Below are 17,562 nucleotides of genomic sequence, written 5' to 3' on the forward strand. Positions count from 1 at the left end.
CAACTGCAAATAAGAATAAAAAGATTATTAGACTTAGATCAAAATGAAATAAATAATTAAACGTGACCAAATACAATGAATTAAAAAATTTATATTTTGTCGCAATAATTTAATGACTTCATCCTTACCGAGTGCCACCTCTTTACTCTCTCAGTTCACTATTCTGGGAAAGCGGTGCAATTTTATAATCATAAATTTTTCAACAAGCTCTAGGATGGACTCGTAAGCCCAATACTGTAGTGCTATAACATATTCATAGGCCGAGTACTTCGACTCCTTCTGAGTCGTTCCATTTTCAATCTTCCTATCCATATGCTTCTTCTTTTCTACGAAGTTCTTACTCCAAGTTTCTTTCAGCAAGTTGAAAGAAATCTTCCCTCACGGGTACTCGTACAAAAAAGCAAGGTCGTCAACCATTCTCATGATAAATGGCAGAACTAGGGTCTTCTCCACTTTCCCAATCAGAACACCCATCACAAATAACTCTTGGGAATATTTTACCAGGATCTATAACAAGTATGTTGAATTAACATCCTAAATATGAATTCTCTAAAATAATGAAAATAAGCACATAAGGGTTTAAGAAAACCTTACATTGATTATAGCGGAATATAATGACTTATTCCATTCAAGATCTCTAGCCCATGATTTCTTTCTGTACCAGAGCATTATCAAGATTTGAACATGAATCTCTTTCTCTCCTTCGGGTTTGGTTACCACCGTCACTATGATTGAGTACTTGACTTGCTATGTGTGGACATGACACTCTTTCACTCAAGGTTTGAATGGTGAAGAACAATGAAGGAGGCTGAAATCACTATAGAATGAACTCTCTCATCTAGGTTGAAGGCAATAGTCAAATTGTCAAAAGTAAATGAGTGAGAGCATCATGTTCCTATTATAGTGTTTCAATTAGGGCTTAGGGCTGAATGATTAAAAAAGAATAAAATATTGGGCAAAAATCAACACTAGGGTCGACCACTAATAGGACCAATCTCTAGTTACAATTTTGTCACTTTTTTTCAACCACTTATTCTTCTTTCAATGATACCATATTTTTCAATTCAATCCTATAACTTCAAAAACTATTTATTTAATTATTATAATTAATAAACAAATAAAATTATCATTTATATTATTTATTAATTAGACCATACAAAGTCTCTTAATTAACAAATTGACCCCAAAGTCTCTTTTCTTCACAATTAAGCCCTTGCTTAGTGAAAATTCTTAAATAAGACATAATCTAATTTTAGAATTATAATTGATTAATTAGAATCAATTAACTGAGTCTGCAAGCAACATTATCTCAACCAGTGAGGGGACCATGGGTCTATATAACCAAGCTTTCAATAAGTAGATCTAGAATTTACTAAGTATATTCTCTTACTTATTAATTCCGCCTTGCGCCACTATAGATTTATAGCACTCTCAATTATACAGAACGCTCTATATGTACCACGATATAGAGACATTATGATAATTGATTGTTACAATCCTAATAGTCAATGATCCTCTATAGATGATCTACATTGACTAGGGATAAATTTACAGTTCTACCCTTCAATGTATTTTATCCTTAAAAGACTTAGCTACCTATAAATGATACTTCAGTAAACTAATATAATTATTGAAATGAGGCATCAGTTATTTATCTCTATTCAGCCAAGCTCAAAGAAAATTATCGTTTCACTTCTAAAAACTTATAGAAGCTATATATTTCATATTTATGATCAGCACTCCCACTCAATTAAACTACCATATTCTCAAGATGTAAATATCTGCCAGAACCATAAGTTAGCATCCACGAACAACTTGAAGAACATAAATAATACAACTAAGCTGAACCTAACCATATCAGGATTAAGATCCATAGACCTAAGATCAACCATTGATATTGACTTAGAAAGATACAACGGTAAGTTTATGATATCTTATCTAAAATCAATATCGATCCCTTCTAATGTATACTCCATACATCCGATACTGGTAAACTTTGCCAATGCCTTGGAAAGGACATAACACTTATCCAAGGTGTATATACCTTATCGCCGATCATCATGTCAGTCTAAATCCAGTGAACTGATAAATCATGGGAATTAAACTTTTGAACATATAATCATGATTATATTCCACTGTCCTGACGACACTATAATCATGAACAAATATATATGTTCTGGACTTAATAGAATTTATACATTAAATATAATTATGAAATAAATCAAGTGAACCATGCAACATAAAAGCGATTGCTGATCTTATATTAATTAGTAAATCTGATTATAGTGAAATGAATTTTATTTAAGGCACAACACCCGACAATAACACCATACCCAGCTTATAAACATCATCCTTTTTAGTGCAACTCTCAAAGACGCTGCACAGTCAACTAATGTTGATGGATGGATCCCCACTAAAGTATTCTACTATCAATGGGTCCGACGTTGCCTTCTCTTCAATCTCGAACTCAGTAGGTCCACGTAACATGTTAAGCCTAGTCACCAGAGCAAACCCAGCTCGACCTAATCGTCATCTCATCCTTGCAATGTAAAGGTGCACTTCGTCATCCTTATCCGATTTGATCTTATGCATGAACAACTGATAGATAAGTGCACCCAAAAATGCTAATGACTCTCCCTCAAAAAATTACTTGAAAGAGGATTCGTCCTTCACCCTCTTCAACAACTGCATTTTCATAAATTTTACTTTTACTTTCGGGTAATACCAACTACTGTCCCACCAAGTGACACAACTAGTGTAATGGTCTGACACTGGAAGTAAAAGGCGTGAAACTTTGTAAGATTGCAAAAAAACACAAAAAATGGTAGTGGGAAATTTTGTACATAAGCATCAAACCACTATTGGTCAAAATATCGGGCCTATCGAGCCCTAACAAAAAATAGATTTCAGCAAGGCAATCGGGCCCTATATTGTGCCCATATTGGGCCATAACAAAAAAATTAAAATTTAACATTACTATCAGGCCCTACGTCGGGCCTATCTATTGTGAATTATTTTACCAGAATCTAGATTTACTACCATGTATGTTGTTTAACATCCCAAATATGAATTTTTAAAATAATAAAATTTAAACACATATAAAGTTCAAGAAACCTTACATTAGTTGCATCAGAATTAAATGACTCCTTCCACTCAGATCTCTAACCCTTGTATCCTTTCTGTAGCAGAGTATCACCAAGATTTGAGCCCGATTCTCCTTTAGTTGATTGGATTCTTCACAGTCTTACACACTATGATTGAGTACCAACTTGCTATGCGTGGGGATGTACTCTATTACTATATGATTCAAAAATTAGAGAGAGAGAGAGAGAGAGAGAGAGAGAGAGAGAGAGAGAGAGAGAGAGAGAGAGAGAGAGAGAGAGAGAGAGAGAGAGAGAGAGAGAGAGAGAGAGAGAGAGAGAGAGAGAGAGAGAGAGAGAGAGAGAGAGAGAGAGAGAGAGAGAGAGAGAGAGAGAGAGAGAGAGAGAGAGAGAGAGAGAGAGAGAGAGAGGGCTCAAATTCTGACTGAAGGCTAGTGAATGCTTAAGCTGTCACTTTTGAGTCTATCACTATCTATTTATAGGAATCCTTTTAGGTTTAGGTTTGAATTATTTGGCATTAAAAAATTGATAAATAAATGGTAAAAATATGCTTTAGTGGCCGACCATAGGATGTGGGCCCACCACTTGTAATTTTGCCATTTTTCAACTATTTATCCTATTCTTTCACAAATGTCATATTTTCTAATTCAACCGCTTAAATGCCAAAATTATTTATTTAATAACTAAAATTAATTATCAAATAAAATTTCCATTTAATATATTTAGTAATTAGACTTAATAAAGTCTCTTAATTAACAAATAAACCCTAAAATCTCTTTTCTTCATTATTAAGCCCTAGCTTAGTGAAGATTCATAAATAAAACATAGTCTAATTTTAGAATTATAATTATTAAAATCAATTGACTGAGTTTTACAAACAATATTGTCTCAACTAGTATGGGGACCATGTGCCTATATAACTGAGCTTCCAATAAGCAGATCTAGTATATGTTCCACGATATAGATACACTATGAAAATTTAACTACTATAAATTCCTCCTTGTACCACTATAGAGTTGGAATTGCACTCTCAATTATATAGAACACTCTATATGTTCCACGATATAGATACGCTATGAAAATTTAACCATCGTTCTAATCTCAATAATCAAAGATCCTCTATAGATGATTTATGCTGAGTAGGGACAAATTTACCGTTTCGCCCCTCAATGTATTTTATCCTTAAAACACTTAGCTTCCTATAAATGATATTTCAGTAAACTAATATAATCACTGAAATAAGAGCTCTTCCATTTATCTCTATTAAGCCAAGCTCGAAGGAAATTACTATTTCACTTCTATGTCCAGATAGAAGCTATAAATTTCATATCTATGACTAGCGCTCCCACTCAATTGCACTATCATGTTCCAAAGCTGTACGTGTGACCCGAACTAAATGGTAGGCTTTGACTAACAACTTAAGGAACACAAATAACACTCTTGAGATTGAACCTAACCATGTCAGGATTAAGATCTTTTGATCTAAGATTAACCAATGATATTGACTTAGAAAGATACAACGATAAGATTATAAATATTTACTGTTGTGAAAATTATATACGCAAGTATACGCAGTCAAACAAGTAATAAAGTGATAAGTAAGATCGTCTCTACAGGGATTGCAAACAAAGTTTGATGTAAAACCAACTAATTACAACTTAAAGTAAGAGGAATTAACATGCAAATGGTTGAGTAACGATTCAAAATTAAAAATGACACGAATTAAAGTTGCTAGAATTAAAACTACTGCTGCTAGAAAACTTGGCTGCAAGATAAAAATTGTAATATGGTAAAAATGGCTTGAATAACTAATTCCTTCTAGTCAGGTTTTTTCCCAGGTGTTACAGCATCGGTTCAGCATTACTCTAGCATTCTGCACAGAGATAACAAAAATTCCTCTAGGCTTGTGAGAATTTTCCAACACTCACAAATTTAAGTCTACCACTTAGCTCAATATATTCCTATATCAAACCAGCAAGCAGAACACTATTCAAAACATCAATTTTGTAAGTTATGCAAGGTAAATGAAATATTCCTATTCCACTTACAAAGAAAAATCTAATTCTAGGTTTTCACTTGCTCCATTCAAGTTGAACTACTAGATCTAGCCCTTTCGGTACAAGATCTAGCTCAACAAATTGTTATTCATGGCCAAGAAACAACAATCAAATACAATGAAACTCACTTGAATGAACAAAGGCAAAAAAATGCTAAAGTAAGCTTAAAAATTAATCATACCCAACTTAGAAGTTCATAGCCATTCAAGCCTCAAAAGTCTAGCTCATATTCAAGTTAAAAAATAAAATCCAAAGTAAGAAATATTCATCCATGGCTGCTGCCCGTTTTTTACAGTTCAACAAGTTTGAGATATCTAAAGACAAGAAATAACAAAGGAAAAGAGGAAAGAAAAAGAGAAAGAGAAGGTAAAAGAAATTCAAACACAAGAACTTGTGTCCTTCTCCCTTGCACTTTGGTCCCCCTTTTTCTTCTTTCTCCTTTGTACTTCTGCAATTAAATTCTCTCGAAAATGGAAGCTCACGTAATGGAGGAATGATGATGGTGTACTTCTCTTTTTCTCTTCTTTTAGGTATTGGGTTTTTTTAGGGCACATACTTCATACCCCAAAATAGAAGCCCAATCTTTTCCACTTTGGCCCACTAGGTTTAGTCCCTTTCCTTCCACAACACCCAGCTGGTGTATTTTGAGTGACTGGGCTGAATTTGCTGAGGTGGATAAGTGAAACTCGTGTTTCCACGTCACTGCCAGAATGCTGAATTCGCTTCAGCATTGCTTTAGCTTCTGCAGCTAGGAACAAAAATGCTGGAGCTTCTGGCAATACACAAAAAGGAAAATGTTTCTACTGCAATGAGAAAGGCCATTGGAAATCCCAATGTCCTAAGTATCTCGCAAAGAAACAAGGTATTTTCTTTATAAACTGATGTGTTTTTAGTGAATTATTATCCTTTTGGATTATTAATTCTGGACTACTAACCCTGTTTATTACTCTTCTTATAGCTAAAGCTTCTTAAACTCGGGTGCTGTCTTAACGAGTTGGATTAGAAAGCTGGATGGTAAATGGAGATTGTCTACAATAAAGAAGAAGCTCTTTCATTTGAATTAATTGTTTAGTTTTTCAAACAATTTGGATTTCAAGTTTGGGATCTTAATTCCCTGTTTGGTTCTCATAAATATTGCAAACCATTTTTTTTTGGTTTATAATAAAATATCTTTTTCAATTATATTTCAATTTATGAGTTGAGCTTCAGTTCTTTATTTTATCTATTACCGATTATTATATTTATTATGTTTGAATGTGTATGTGTTTTTATTATTGATGCAAATTCAAAAAGTATTTAAACTCTTTACAGAGTTATTACTACATAAACACTAGTAGTTTTTTCTATGTTTATGAATAATTGTTAGTTCCAAAAACAATTATTTGAGAATTTGTTTAATAAAAAGATCTTTTGATCTGATAGGGGTGGAGAAAAGTTAAGAATAATATGCAGTTCAAACGATTTTTTATATCTAATGAACTCTGGATTATATTCAACTCCACAGACTCTCTATCACACTTAGAGATTTACAACCTTTAGGGGTGGACCATAATCTCTATAAACTTAGGGGTGGATTTTATTCTACAGTACCCTTTGTGACACATTTTTTTAAACATGGAAATAATATAATATAATTAGCTATTATCAGAATAAATTCTTGATCTTGATTATATGTTCCAGTTTAGATTTACTGTTGTAATAGTTATTGATACCATTAAAGTTCTTTGATAATGTTTCACATTACCTTGGTCGAGTGGGAGAATATTAAAATTCTTTACCCATCTTCTTTTGGTTGATAATTGTGATAGGAACTTAAGAACACCTCTGATAAAAACAAGTCTAACCATTCACATGGATAGAAATAACTTATCAGAATTATGAGAATAAGATAGAAGAATTCTTGCATAGTCTATTCGAAAGACTGATTCAAGATGTCTATTTCTCATAACATTTTATGGTATCTTGATTTGATTACTTAAATCTCTAGCAAGTATTTTTTCACTTCAAATACTAGACTGCTATGTTGTTGACCTAATCTTAAAGAAACTTACAGTTTCAGCTTAAGATAATAAGTCACAATGAGATGTTCCCAGAAACAATAGTAAAAGGTTTAAAGTTTCTAACCAGACATCTGCTATTGAGTGGGAGCCATCTGAGATGTAATCAAATGAGGAACATTAAGGGACAATCAAGGAAGATTTACAAAAGTGACGTATATGTTATTAAGGAACTATGCATTAGTGATCGTGATATGCACACCGACTCATTGTGAGATGGTGGTTACTCTGGGGGTGGAGGAATCATTATAGAAGAGTGTTAAAACCCATCTATAATAATTCAAGCTTCATCAGAGAAGATATAACTTTGTAAATTCAAAATTACCAGAAAGTTATTTTACTGAAGAAAATTCTACACTGCATTATCTCAATTCCAAATTTTAAAATTTGAGAGATATGTCTTCTGGTTGTTCAGATGTACTTAATGGGCAGTAAGGATTTCAGTATCCCTTGATGAGTAAAGCATAAGTTAGGAAGGTTTCATGTGTCTCATGAACCTGATTCCAGATATATGGGTGGATTCAAAGATACTACACTTGATCAGAGGATCAAGACAAAAGATTGATTGTAATGCACAACTTGTTTTATGTTAGTGCAAGTGGGAGTTTGTTGGGTTTTATGCCCTAAATAAAACTCATTACAATCTGATTAGTTATCAATTTAGAAGTGAATTATGATTACATGTATGTTACATGTTTATGGTTTGATACATATACTTGATATATGCACAAAATCAGTTAAATCCAGAACATATAGTTATTCACAATTACAATATCGTCAATACAGTGGAATGTGATTGTGATTATATGATTCAAAAGATTTGGTCCCTGTTCATCAGTGTTTTGGATTTACACTAATGTGATAATCAACGATGAAGTATACTTACACTTGGATTAAGTGTTATGTTCTTTCCAGAACATTGGCAAAGTATACTGGTTTCGAATGCATGGAGTATGCATTGGACTGGACCGATATTGAACTTGGTTAAAGATATTGTAAACTTACCGTTGTATCTTTCCAAGTCAATGTCAGAAGTTGATCTTAGATTAAGAGAATCTAAATCCTGATATGCTTAGGCTCAATCTCAGGAGTGCTATTCTTGTTCTTTGATTTATTAGTTAAAGCCTGCTTTGAGTCAGGATAATACATATATTTTGGGAACATGATAGCATAACTGAATGGGAGTGCTAAACATAAATATGGAAATCTATAGCTTCTACTGGTGTATAGAAGTAAAGTGATGATTCCTTTTGAGCTTAGTTAAATAGAAGTAAATGGATGAGCTCTTGTTTCAGTGACTATATATTAGATCACTAAAACATCATTTACAGGTAACTAAGTGTTCAAATGGGCAAAATACATTGAGGGGTGTAAACGGTAAATTGGTCCCGTCTCGATGTAAATCATCTATATAGAGGATCTCTAAATCACATTAAGATTATAACAATGGTTAAATGAGATGGCATATTGATATCGTGAAACATATGATATGCTCTATATAAGTCTGAGAGTGCAATTCCAAGTTCTAAGAGTGGATTCAACGAGGAATTAATAAGTTAAGGATTTACTTGGTAAATCGGTTCAACTTATTGGAAGCTCAGAATATAGATCCATGGTCTCCATTCTAGTTGAGACTATACTGTTTGTAAGACTCTATAATTGATTTATGATTAATCAATTATAATTCTAAAAGTTAGACTATGTCTAATTTGTGAATTCTCACAGTTTAGGGATGAAATTGTAAATAAAAGAGTTTCTAGGTTTAATTATTAATTATGAGACTTTGCATGTCTGAATTAATAATTAATTTTAAATGGCAATATTATTTAATAATCTATTTTAGTTATTAAATAATTGGTTTTGGTATTTAAATGATTAGAATTGGAAAAATGGTATTTTTGGAGAAATAGAAATAAAATTGAGGAAACTGCAAAATCCATGTGAGGCCCATTCACACCATGGCCGACCACATCATTGCTTTTTCCCAATTATTATTTTCAATTTAATTTGTCATTTAATTGCTAATCAAAGCCTAGCCTAAATAGGAAAGTGGTGAATCACACTAAATAAGGCAGTTATTCAATTACACAGTAAAAGAGGAAACCGTTTATTTGGAAAGTTGTGATCTTCCCTTTTCCTATTTATAGCAGCCCCTCTCCTCTCTTTGTATGCGTGTGCTTGCTTGAGAAAGCTTTGCTTTGCAAAGTGTGTCACACGAAATCAAGAGAGAAAAACAAGAGAGAAATTTCGAAATCCCTAGTGAGAGAGAAGTGCCCACACACATCATTCAGTACCTCATTATAGTTTGGAAGACTGTGAAGGATCACATCCAACTGAAGAACTTTCGGGCTCAGATCTTGATTATACTCTGCTACAGACAGGAATCAAGGGTTAGAGATCTGAGTGGAAGGAGACATTAATTCCGCTGCAATCACTGTAAGTTATTCTTAACTTTTACGTGTTTAGTACATCGTTTTAGAAGTTCAATATTAGGTTGTTAAATCAACATACTTGCAAATAGATCTAAGATCCTGGATAAATATAATACCAACAGTTACAACATCGGTTCAACATTACTCTAGCATTCTGCACAGAGATAACAAAAATTCCTCTAGGCTTGTGAGAATTTTCCAACACTCACAAATTTAAGTCTACCACTTAGCTCAATATATTCCTATATCAAACCAGCAAGCAGAACACTATTCAAAACATCAATTTTGTAAGTTATGCAAGGTAAATGAAATATTCCTATTCCACTTACAAAGAAAAATCTAATTCTAGGTTTTCACTTGCTCTATTCAAGTTGAACTACTAGATCTAGCCCTTCCGGTACAAGATCTAGCTCAACAAATTGTTATTCATGGCCAAGAAACAACAATCAAATACAATGAAACTCACTTGAATGAACAAAGGCAAAAAAATGTTAAAGTAAGCTTAAAAATTAATCATACCCAACTTAGAAGTTCATAGCCATTTAAGCCTCAAAAGTCTAGCTCATATTCAAGTTAAAAAATAAAATCCAAAGTAAGAAATATTCATCCATGGCTGCTGCCCGTTTTTTACAGTTCAACAAGTTTGAGATATCTAAAGACAAGAAATAACAAAGGAAAAGAGGAAAGAAAAAGAGAAAGAGAAGGTAAAAGAAATTCAAACACAAGAACTTGTGTCCTTCTCCCTTGCACTTTGGTCCCCCTTTTTCTTCTTCCTCCTCTGTACTTCTGCAATTAAATTCTCTCGAAAATGGCAGCTCACGTAATGGAGGAATGATGATGGTGTACTTCTCTTTTTCTCTTCTTTTAGGTGTTGGGTTTTTAGGGTACATACTTCATACCCCAAAATAGAAGCCCAATCTTTTCCACTTTGGCCCACTAGGTTTAGTCCTTTTCCTTCCACAACATCCAGCTGGTGTATTTTGAGTGACTGGGCCGAATTTGCTGAGGTGGATAAGTGAAACTCGTGTTTCCACGTCACTGCCAGAATGCTGAATTCGCTTCAGCATTGCTTTAGCAATCTACCTCAATTTTAGCTTATGTTCCACTTCTTCCTTGCTTCCTTTTTCAACAACAACAAGCACAATTAATTGGAAAATCACACCTAACAATATCAATATTTACAAGACTTAAAAGTTAGCTTACTAAATAGAAAATGACACTAAAACTAACTAAAATTAAGCAAACAAACACATTTTCACTACTCTTCTCACAATACTTTTAGTTTAAAAGCATAAAAATAACTCTATACCATAGAGTTATCATTTACCAAGATCAACATCGGTACCAGTCCAATGTATACTCCATACATCCAATACTAGCATACTTTGTCAATGTTCTCGAAAGAACATAACACTTATCCAAGGTGTAAGTAAGCTTTATCGCTGACTATCACATCAGTGTAAATCCAGTGCACTGATGAATCATGAGACATTATCTTTTGAAGCATACAATCACAATTACCTTTCACTGTGTTGACATCACTGTAATTGTGAATAACTATATGTTTTGGACTTAACAAAAATTGTATATATTAAACCATAAACATAAAAACTACATGTAAACATGAATGACTTCTAATATTCTATTGATAACAAGTCAGATTATATTGAAATGAGTTTTATTTAGGGTATAAAATCCCAACACTATCGGACCCTCACCTAAAAATTACGAAAGAGAAAATTCATCGAGCCTAATATCGTACCATATATCGGGCCATAACAAAAAATTAAAATTCAACATTACCATCGGGCTTACTATCGGGTCCTATGTCGGGCCTATAAGACCCTCATCTAAAAAATAACAAAAGAGAAAATCAATCAGGGCCTACCATCGTACCCTATATCGGACCCACCATGCCAACTCAAAATTTTGAAAAAATGGGCAAACAATCGAGCCCTATATCAGACCTTTATCTTCAACCCTAGATCCATCTTTGCATTAGGATGCATCGGGCTTGCCTAAAATTATATTTTCTCGCCCAAAAATCACAGATACAAAATCTAATCCAAAACTCACATATCAGACCCTAAATCTATCAATAAACAACATTTTAACTCTAAATCAATAAGAAAAACATTCAAAAATACCATAGGGAGGAAATCTTACCTTGGCCAACATTGCGTTGTGGTGGGTCGAGTTTTTTGGTCGTCTTCGTGGTCTAAGAGCGAGGGAGACGAGGGTGGTGGCTCGAGTGGGTCTTCGTGCTCAGATGGTGGGTTCGGTCAAGTGGTGCTTAGATGGTGGGTTCGGTCGATATCTTCGTGCTCAGATGCAGTGGCGGACCCAGAATTTAAAGTGAGGGGGGGCGTAAATAAAATTAAAAAGAAAATATAAAGTGTAGTTAGTAGGATTTGAACCTTTACCCTCTAACCTATTTACCAACTACCTTAACAATTACACCAAGGTTACTATTATGTTTATAAATATCATCTTTTAATACAAATATATGTAATAACTAATTAAAATCCATATACATTTTTTTCTCATTTTTTTTTCAGGGGGGGCGACTGCCCCCCCTCGCTACAATGTGGGTCCGCCCCTGCTCAGATGGGTTCGGGAGAGTTAGAGAAAGAGAGAGAAAGGGAGGAAGAGAAAGAGCCCGTTTTTGAAAAAAGAAGGGTAAAATGGGGTTTTAGTAAAAATTTTTATATTTTACTAATATTGAATAGCTTATGTTTAGAGGACCAATTTTTGTCCAATAAACGTATAGATATTCAAATTTCCTTATGAGCATTAAATATTGAATTATATTTTTATTTATATATATATTTGTGATGAAACTCAGTTGAAATGGTTGTTAAAAAAGATAGAAAGATCTAATCCAATTCGATAAAAAATTAATTAAAATATTTAATGAATTAAAACCAATTCAATTTAATATATTTATTGGATCAAAATCTATCATCTAATTAATAATTGAGTTGAATTATTGGAGTTAAATAGATTAAATATGATCCAACAAACAAATACTTAAACTAACTATGCCTATGCACACAATATTCTAATTGTGAATTTAGTTCCCCAGCAAAAAACGAAAATGGGAATTTAGTTGTAAACTTCGTAATTTGCAACGATGAAAAGGAACAGCACACCACAAATACCCGTGGTTTGTCACGGACGGTGAGGATGTAATGTCACAGATGGACCAACGGCGTAGATGTTAGAGGGGTTGTAAACTAAAAGGGTAATCTTTGTGCTCACTAAGTTCGATGTATCACTTTCGGCCCCGTGAGGTGACGTGGCTTTGGACCCCACACTCACAACACAGAGCCTCAGGCCAGAAAGGCGGGAAGCCCCAGCTTTTGTCATTGAGATGAGAGTCGAGAGAAACAAAGAAAATTTAAAAACAAAAAAGAAAGAAAATTAATCAAAAACCAAAACAAACGGAACGGAGTTTACTTACTTTTGTTTGGTTCCACTGTTTTGGATTTTTTGCTCTAAAAATCATTTCAATTTTTATGTTTTTTGTGTAATAATTCAACATAATCTGATTGGGCTGGGGTCCTCTCCTCCTCAATTCTATTCTATTTTACCTTGATTGAAAGATTTTATTAAAGCCCACAATCAAATGCTTCTTTTTTCTATAAGAATTTCTTTTGATTATTTTAAATTTCTTTTTTGTGTGTAGCTATAGTATATAATAGTGTCTCTACGGGTGTCCCAGTGGCATTTTTTTTGCATGTTCACATTTTTTGAGCAGACAGACAAAGATGGGATTCGGTGACCAACCGGAACCGATTCTTTTCGTCTTCCTTGTCAAGATTTCTTCTCAAAATTCCATTTTTCCCTTATGATATTCTCACATTTTTCCATGCAGCCTTCTCTACCCTATCTTCTTCTCATCTTATTATACATTACCAGTGGAGCATTTTGGGAGTGAGTTGGATTTTTCTTCTCTTTAAATTAACAGCTCTTAAAAAGACAACCCCAGAAAGCTTTTACCCTTCTCTCTCTTTCTCTCTCTTCAAATTCTTAAAAGGACCAATATTTACTGAGTATTGGAGAGCTAAAGCAAAATGGCTTGAAGAAGGAAGCTCCATCCAGGAAGACCATATGAGATGTGGGTTTTCTCTTTAACTCTCTTATTACCTTGTTCCTTGGATGCTTTCATGGATGACACAAGGCCTACCCACAACATCTCTACTCTGCTTTTGTTTCTATTGTTACTTTTTCTTCACCAGCCAACTCTGCGTTGCCAAGAGAGTAGTGGTACCAGCAGAACCAACAAAATCTCCTCTGAGCCTCCATCACCTTCTTCTAGTTCCAGACCCTCTCACTTCCAAAACGGCGTTCGCAGAGTCATTCTGAGCATTGCTTTAGGTGTTTTGACCGGAGTTGGGGGAGCCCTTGTCGTTGCTTTCATGGTCGGTTGCTTTGTCAGGTACAATAACAGAACCCCAATTCTCAAAGGCCCAGTAATATTCTCTCCCAAAATCGACCCCAAAACGCTGCAATCGGCTTTGTCGAGCGAAAATCAGCTACTGGGGTCAAGCTCGACTGGTAAGTACTACAGGACCGTGCTAGACAATGGGCTCACTATAGCAGTCAAGAGGCTCGAACCCTTTTCTGAGAACGGCTCACTGGAGGGTAAAGGCAAGTCTAAGTCAATGAAGAGACTCATACAGCAGGAGCTGGAAGTTCTTGCTAGCCTCAGAGACAGGAATTTGATGAGTTTAAGAGCTTATGTTCGTGATAAAGATAGGTTCTATTTGGTTTATGATTATATGCAGAGTGGGAGCTTGGAAGATGCTATGAGTAGAGTTAGGGAGAATGAATTGCAGCTTGGCTGGGATTTTCGTCTTCGAATTGCTGTTGGTGTGATTAAAGGGCTTCAGTATCTTCACTCGGCTGTTCCTCAGATTCTCCACTACAATTTAAAACCTACAAATGTCTTGTTGGATGCACAGTTTGAGCCCAGGTTGGCTGATTGTGCCTTGGTTAAGCTTACTCCCCATATTGATCGCCCAACTTCTGGTTATAGTGCTCCAGAGTGTTTTCAAAATGGCAGGTGATTCTTCCCACCACTTTTCTCTTTTTCATTCTAATGTTTCTCCATTTTATGTGCAGCTTTAATGGATAATGGGATGAATTTGTTTGCTATTAGAATAATCCTGAGGTTTTAACTTTCATCAAGTATGTTGAAGTGTTATGTAGGATCGTCATATCATATCATAGTAGTAGTATTTATTTCTACTTGTCTTTATAACTTACATGAGGGCATGTTGAGTTCTTAGTTTGATGTTGTGAGCTTCATTTTTCAGTAGATTAAGTTAAAGAAAAATCAAATCTGATGGAAACAAGAGTTAGTGCCACATTGGAATTAAGAACTTGTTATTCTCTGATTGAGTTTTGTAAGTAAAAAAGAAAAGAAGAATTCATGATATCGTGAGACGAAAAACACCTAATCCTATTGTTACAAATGCTACTTGGTAGAAACTAGACGTAGTGCCACATCAGAATTAGGAAATTGTTAATATCTGGTTGAATTTTGCAAGTAAAAAAGAGAAGAAGAATTCATGATATCCTGAAACTGATGGTGGATCACTTTCTTTTTCTCATGCTGCAGGTATACAGATAAAAGTGATATTTTCAGCTTTGGGATGATATTGGCAGTTCTGTTAACTGGTAGAAACCCAACCGAGCCGTTCTTCGGGGAAGCATCTAATGGGGGTAGTTTGGGGCAGTGGTTGCGGCACTTGCAGCAAGCAGGAGAGGCAAGAGAAGCTTTGGATAAGAGTATTGTAGGTGAAGTAGGAGAAGAAGGTGAGGAAGATGAGATGTTAATGGCAGTGAGAATAGCTGTTGTATGCCTTTCAGATGTGCCTGCTGAGAGACCTTCAAGTGATGAACTTGTTCATATGCTAACCCAATTGCACAGTTTTTAATGAACATGTAAGTAATATCTTGTTTTCTAGGTTTTGGGGAATTTGACCACTACAGACTACTTGGTAGAGATTTTGCTTCCAGGTTTTTGCCTTTTTTTTTTCTCTATTTTGGGATATGCAAAGTTTACTTTACCCTTAATATTTAGGTTTGTATTTCATTTAGAAAGTAAAAAAGAAAAGAACATATCTATTATCTATTGGAGTAGTAGCAATAGTAGTAGTAGTATTGTGTACATGATTGACTAATGTTGAAAGTCAGAAAATTTGTAACCCCAGAATAGGGCTTAGTTATCTGATTACTACTAGGGAGACATCTACATTATTGTGTTTTTCATCCTCTAATGATGGTGGGGTTACGTTTGGCTGTCCTTTTCTGGACATCACTTTATTAATATCACGGGTCCTTTTACCTTAAATTTGTTGACATTTCTAAGTATGCTATGAACATTGGTGGTGGTGTCAATGGTGTTATGTGTGTTGTTTGATTTTCTGAGATATGAAAATGAAACCTCAAAAGGGTTCTTTATGCTTTTTATCTTTCTTTTTCCTTGCTAGATTGATTTGTCATGGAGGTATCAACGGTTGATGATTAACCAAAATCCTGACTTCCAACTAACTGAAAATGTCTTTGCATGTGGAGCCTTATTTTCCATACCAAATAACTTGATACTCTTTTTATTCTTTACAAATATTCCATGTAGTATACAAACTACACTTTCCACTATTTGAATCACTTCGGAGTATACCCTTTATTTATTGCAGTTGTTAATGTATATAATCTCTTTGCTAATGATTTGAAAGGATTAGTACTTAACAACCCTAATTATGACACACATGTTCTGGAAGATAGGGAATGAAATAACATTTATTTATGTATATTATATATGCTTTTTTTTTTTAATGAGAAAAATGTGTGTCTACTCCACATGCGGTGTAAACTTTGCCTTGGAAGCATGAAAAGAAGATGGGAAAAGGAAAAACTAAAGGCAAAGTGGTGGGGTTGTTAAGTGAACTCTGGATCGTACATCTGTGTTTAAAGGCAGTGAGAAAAGAAAAGAAAAGAAAAGAAGTAGAAAAGAGAAGTAGGAGCCATGACCACAATTTTATATCACTTATGACTTAACCCCTTACAGCTGTGATTGCTAAACTCACAACACAATTACAGAATGTGGAAAATTCTCTTGAAACAACTCCCTCCGGACCATCCCATACTGTTTTAGTTTGAGAAATCATAATTTTTTTTTTTTATATATAAAACATTATTACTTTTAAGGCATCTGTTAAAATTATAGAATTTGAAAATATTAAGAGATTAAGCCTTAAGACGGTTGAAATCAGAATTCAAATTTGGTTATTATAAAAGAAATCAGAATTGAAATTTTGTTCCACACGTTAAATAAATATATAAATAAAAAGTTAATGTAATAACACTGTTTGGCACGTTAAAATAATTTTTTTTCTTGCACTATTTTGCTCATAGTGCATCCAATCTGCGGATTTCATTTTTTGGATTCAATCCAATTTGCACAATAGTTCAAATCCAATCCACAAAAGTGCGGATTGTATCGGTTATTTTGGATTGATTACTTCTTAATATTAAATTATTTAATATTTATAAAAAAATATTTTTTTTCTTTACATAACTAGCAACAAAATAAAATAAATTATAATGATTTTATGCTCTATCGACACATTAAAATAAATAAAATAACATATTTAAACGAAGAAAAAAAATTGTACGTATAAAGAAATGTTTACTTTTATTTTAAATTGTATGTAGAAAAAACTTTATATATAAGAATAGAATATTCATTTCATCTATTAAGTTTTGAAATATAACTGTATTATATGTATTAATCTTTTAAATTACTATTTTCTTTACATTAAAATATTATTTGTATATATAGTTTTTTATTTTTTTTATAAAGATGTGTGGATTTGATTGGATCGATTACTTTTACATGTCGATC

General features: G+C 33.8%; 1 protein-coding gene across 1 annotated transcript; it reads left to right on the plus strand.

The window, feature by feature from the left end:
• Window positions 1–13,048: 13,048 nt before the first annotated feature.
• Window positions 13,049–16,468, plus strand: LOC115712706 (inactive leucine-rich repeat receptor-like protein kinase CORYNE). Its single transcript, XM_030641042.2, has 3 exons — window positions 13,049–14,715; window positions 15,274–15,599; window positions 16,148–16,468. Exons 1-2 carry the CDS (start codon window positions 13,766–13,768, stop codon window positions 15,590–15,592), a joined length of 1,269 nt encoding a protein of 422 aa, XP_030496902.1. The 5' UTR covers window positions 13,049–13,765; the 3' UTR covers window positions 15,593–15,599; window positions 16,148–16,468.
• The last annotated feature ends 1,094 nt before the right edge of the window (window positions 16,469–17,562 follow it).

The sequence above is a fragment of the Cannabis sativa genome, chromosome 4 (assembly GCF_029168945.1).
Source record: "Cannabis sativa cultivar Pink pepper isolate KNU-18-1 chromosome 4, ASM2916894v1, whole genome shotgun sequence".
Taxonomy (NCBI): Eukaryota; Viridiplantae; Streptophyta; class Magnoliopsida; order Rosales; family Cannabaceae; genus Cannabis; species Cannabis sativa.

What these genes read in the sequence shown, in the direction of transcription:
- LOC115712706 (XM_030641042.2), top strand. Translation starts at nt 13,766, where the DNA reads ATGTGGGTTTTCTCTTTAACTCTCTTATTACCTTGTTCCTTGGATGCT. An exon ending in GAGTGTTTTCAAAATGGCAG is followed by an intron (nt 14,716 to 15,273) that starts GTGATTCTTCCC and finishes CTCATGCTGCAG; the next exon opens with GTATACAGATAAAAGTGATA.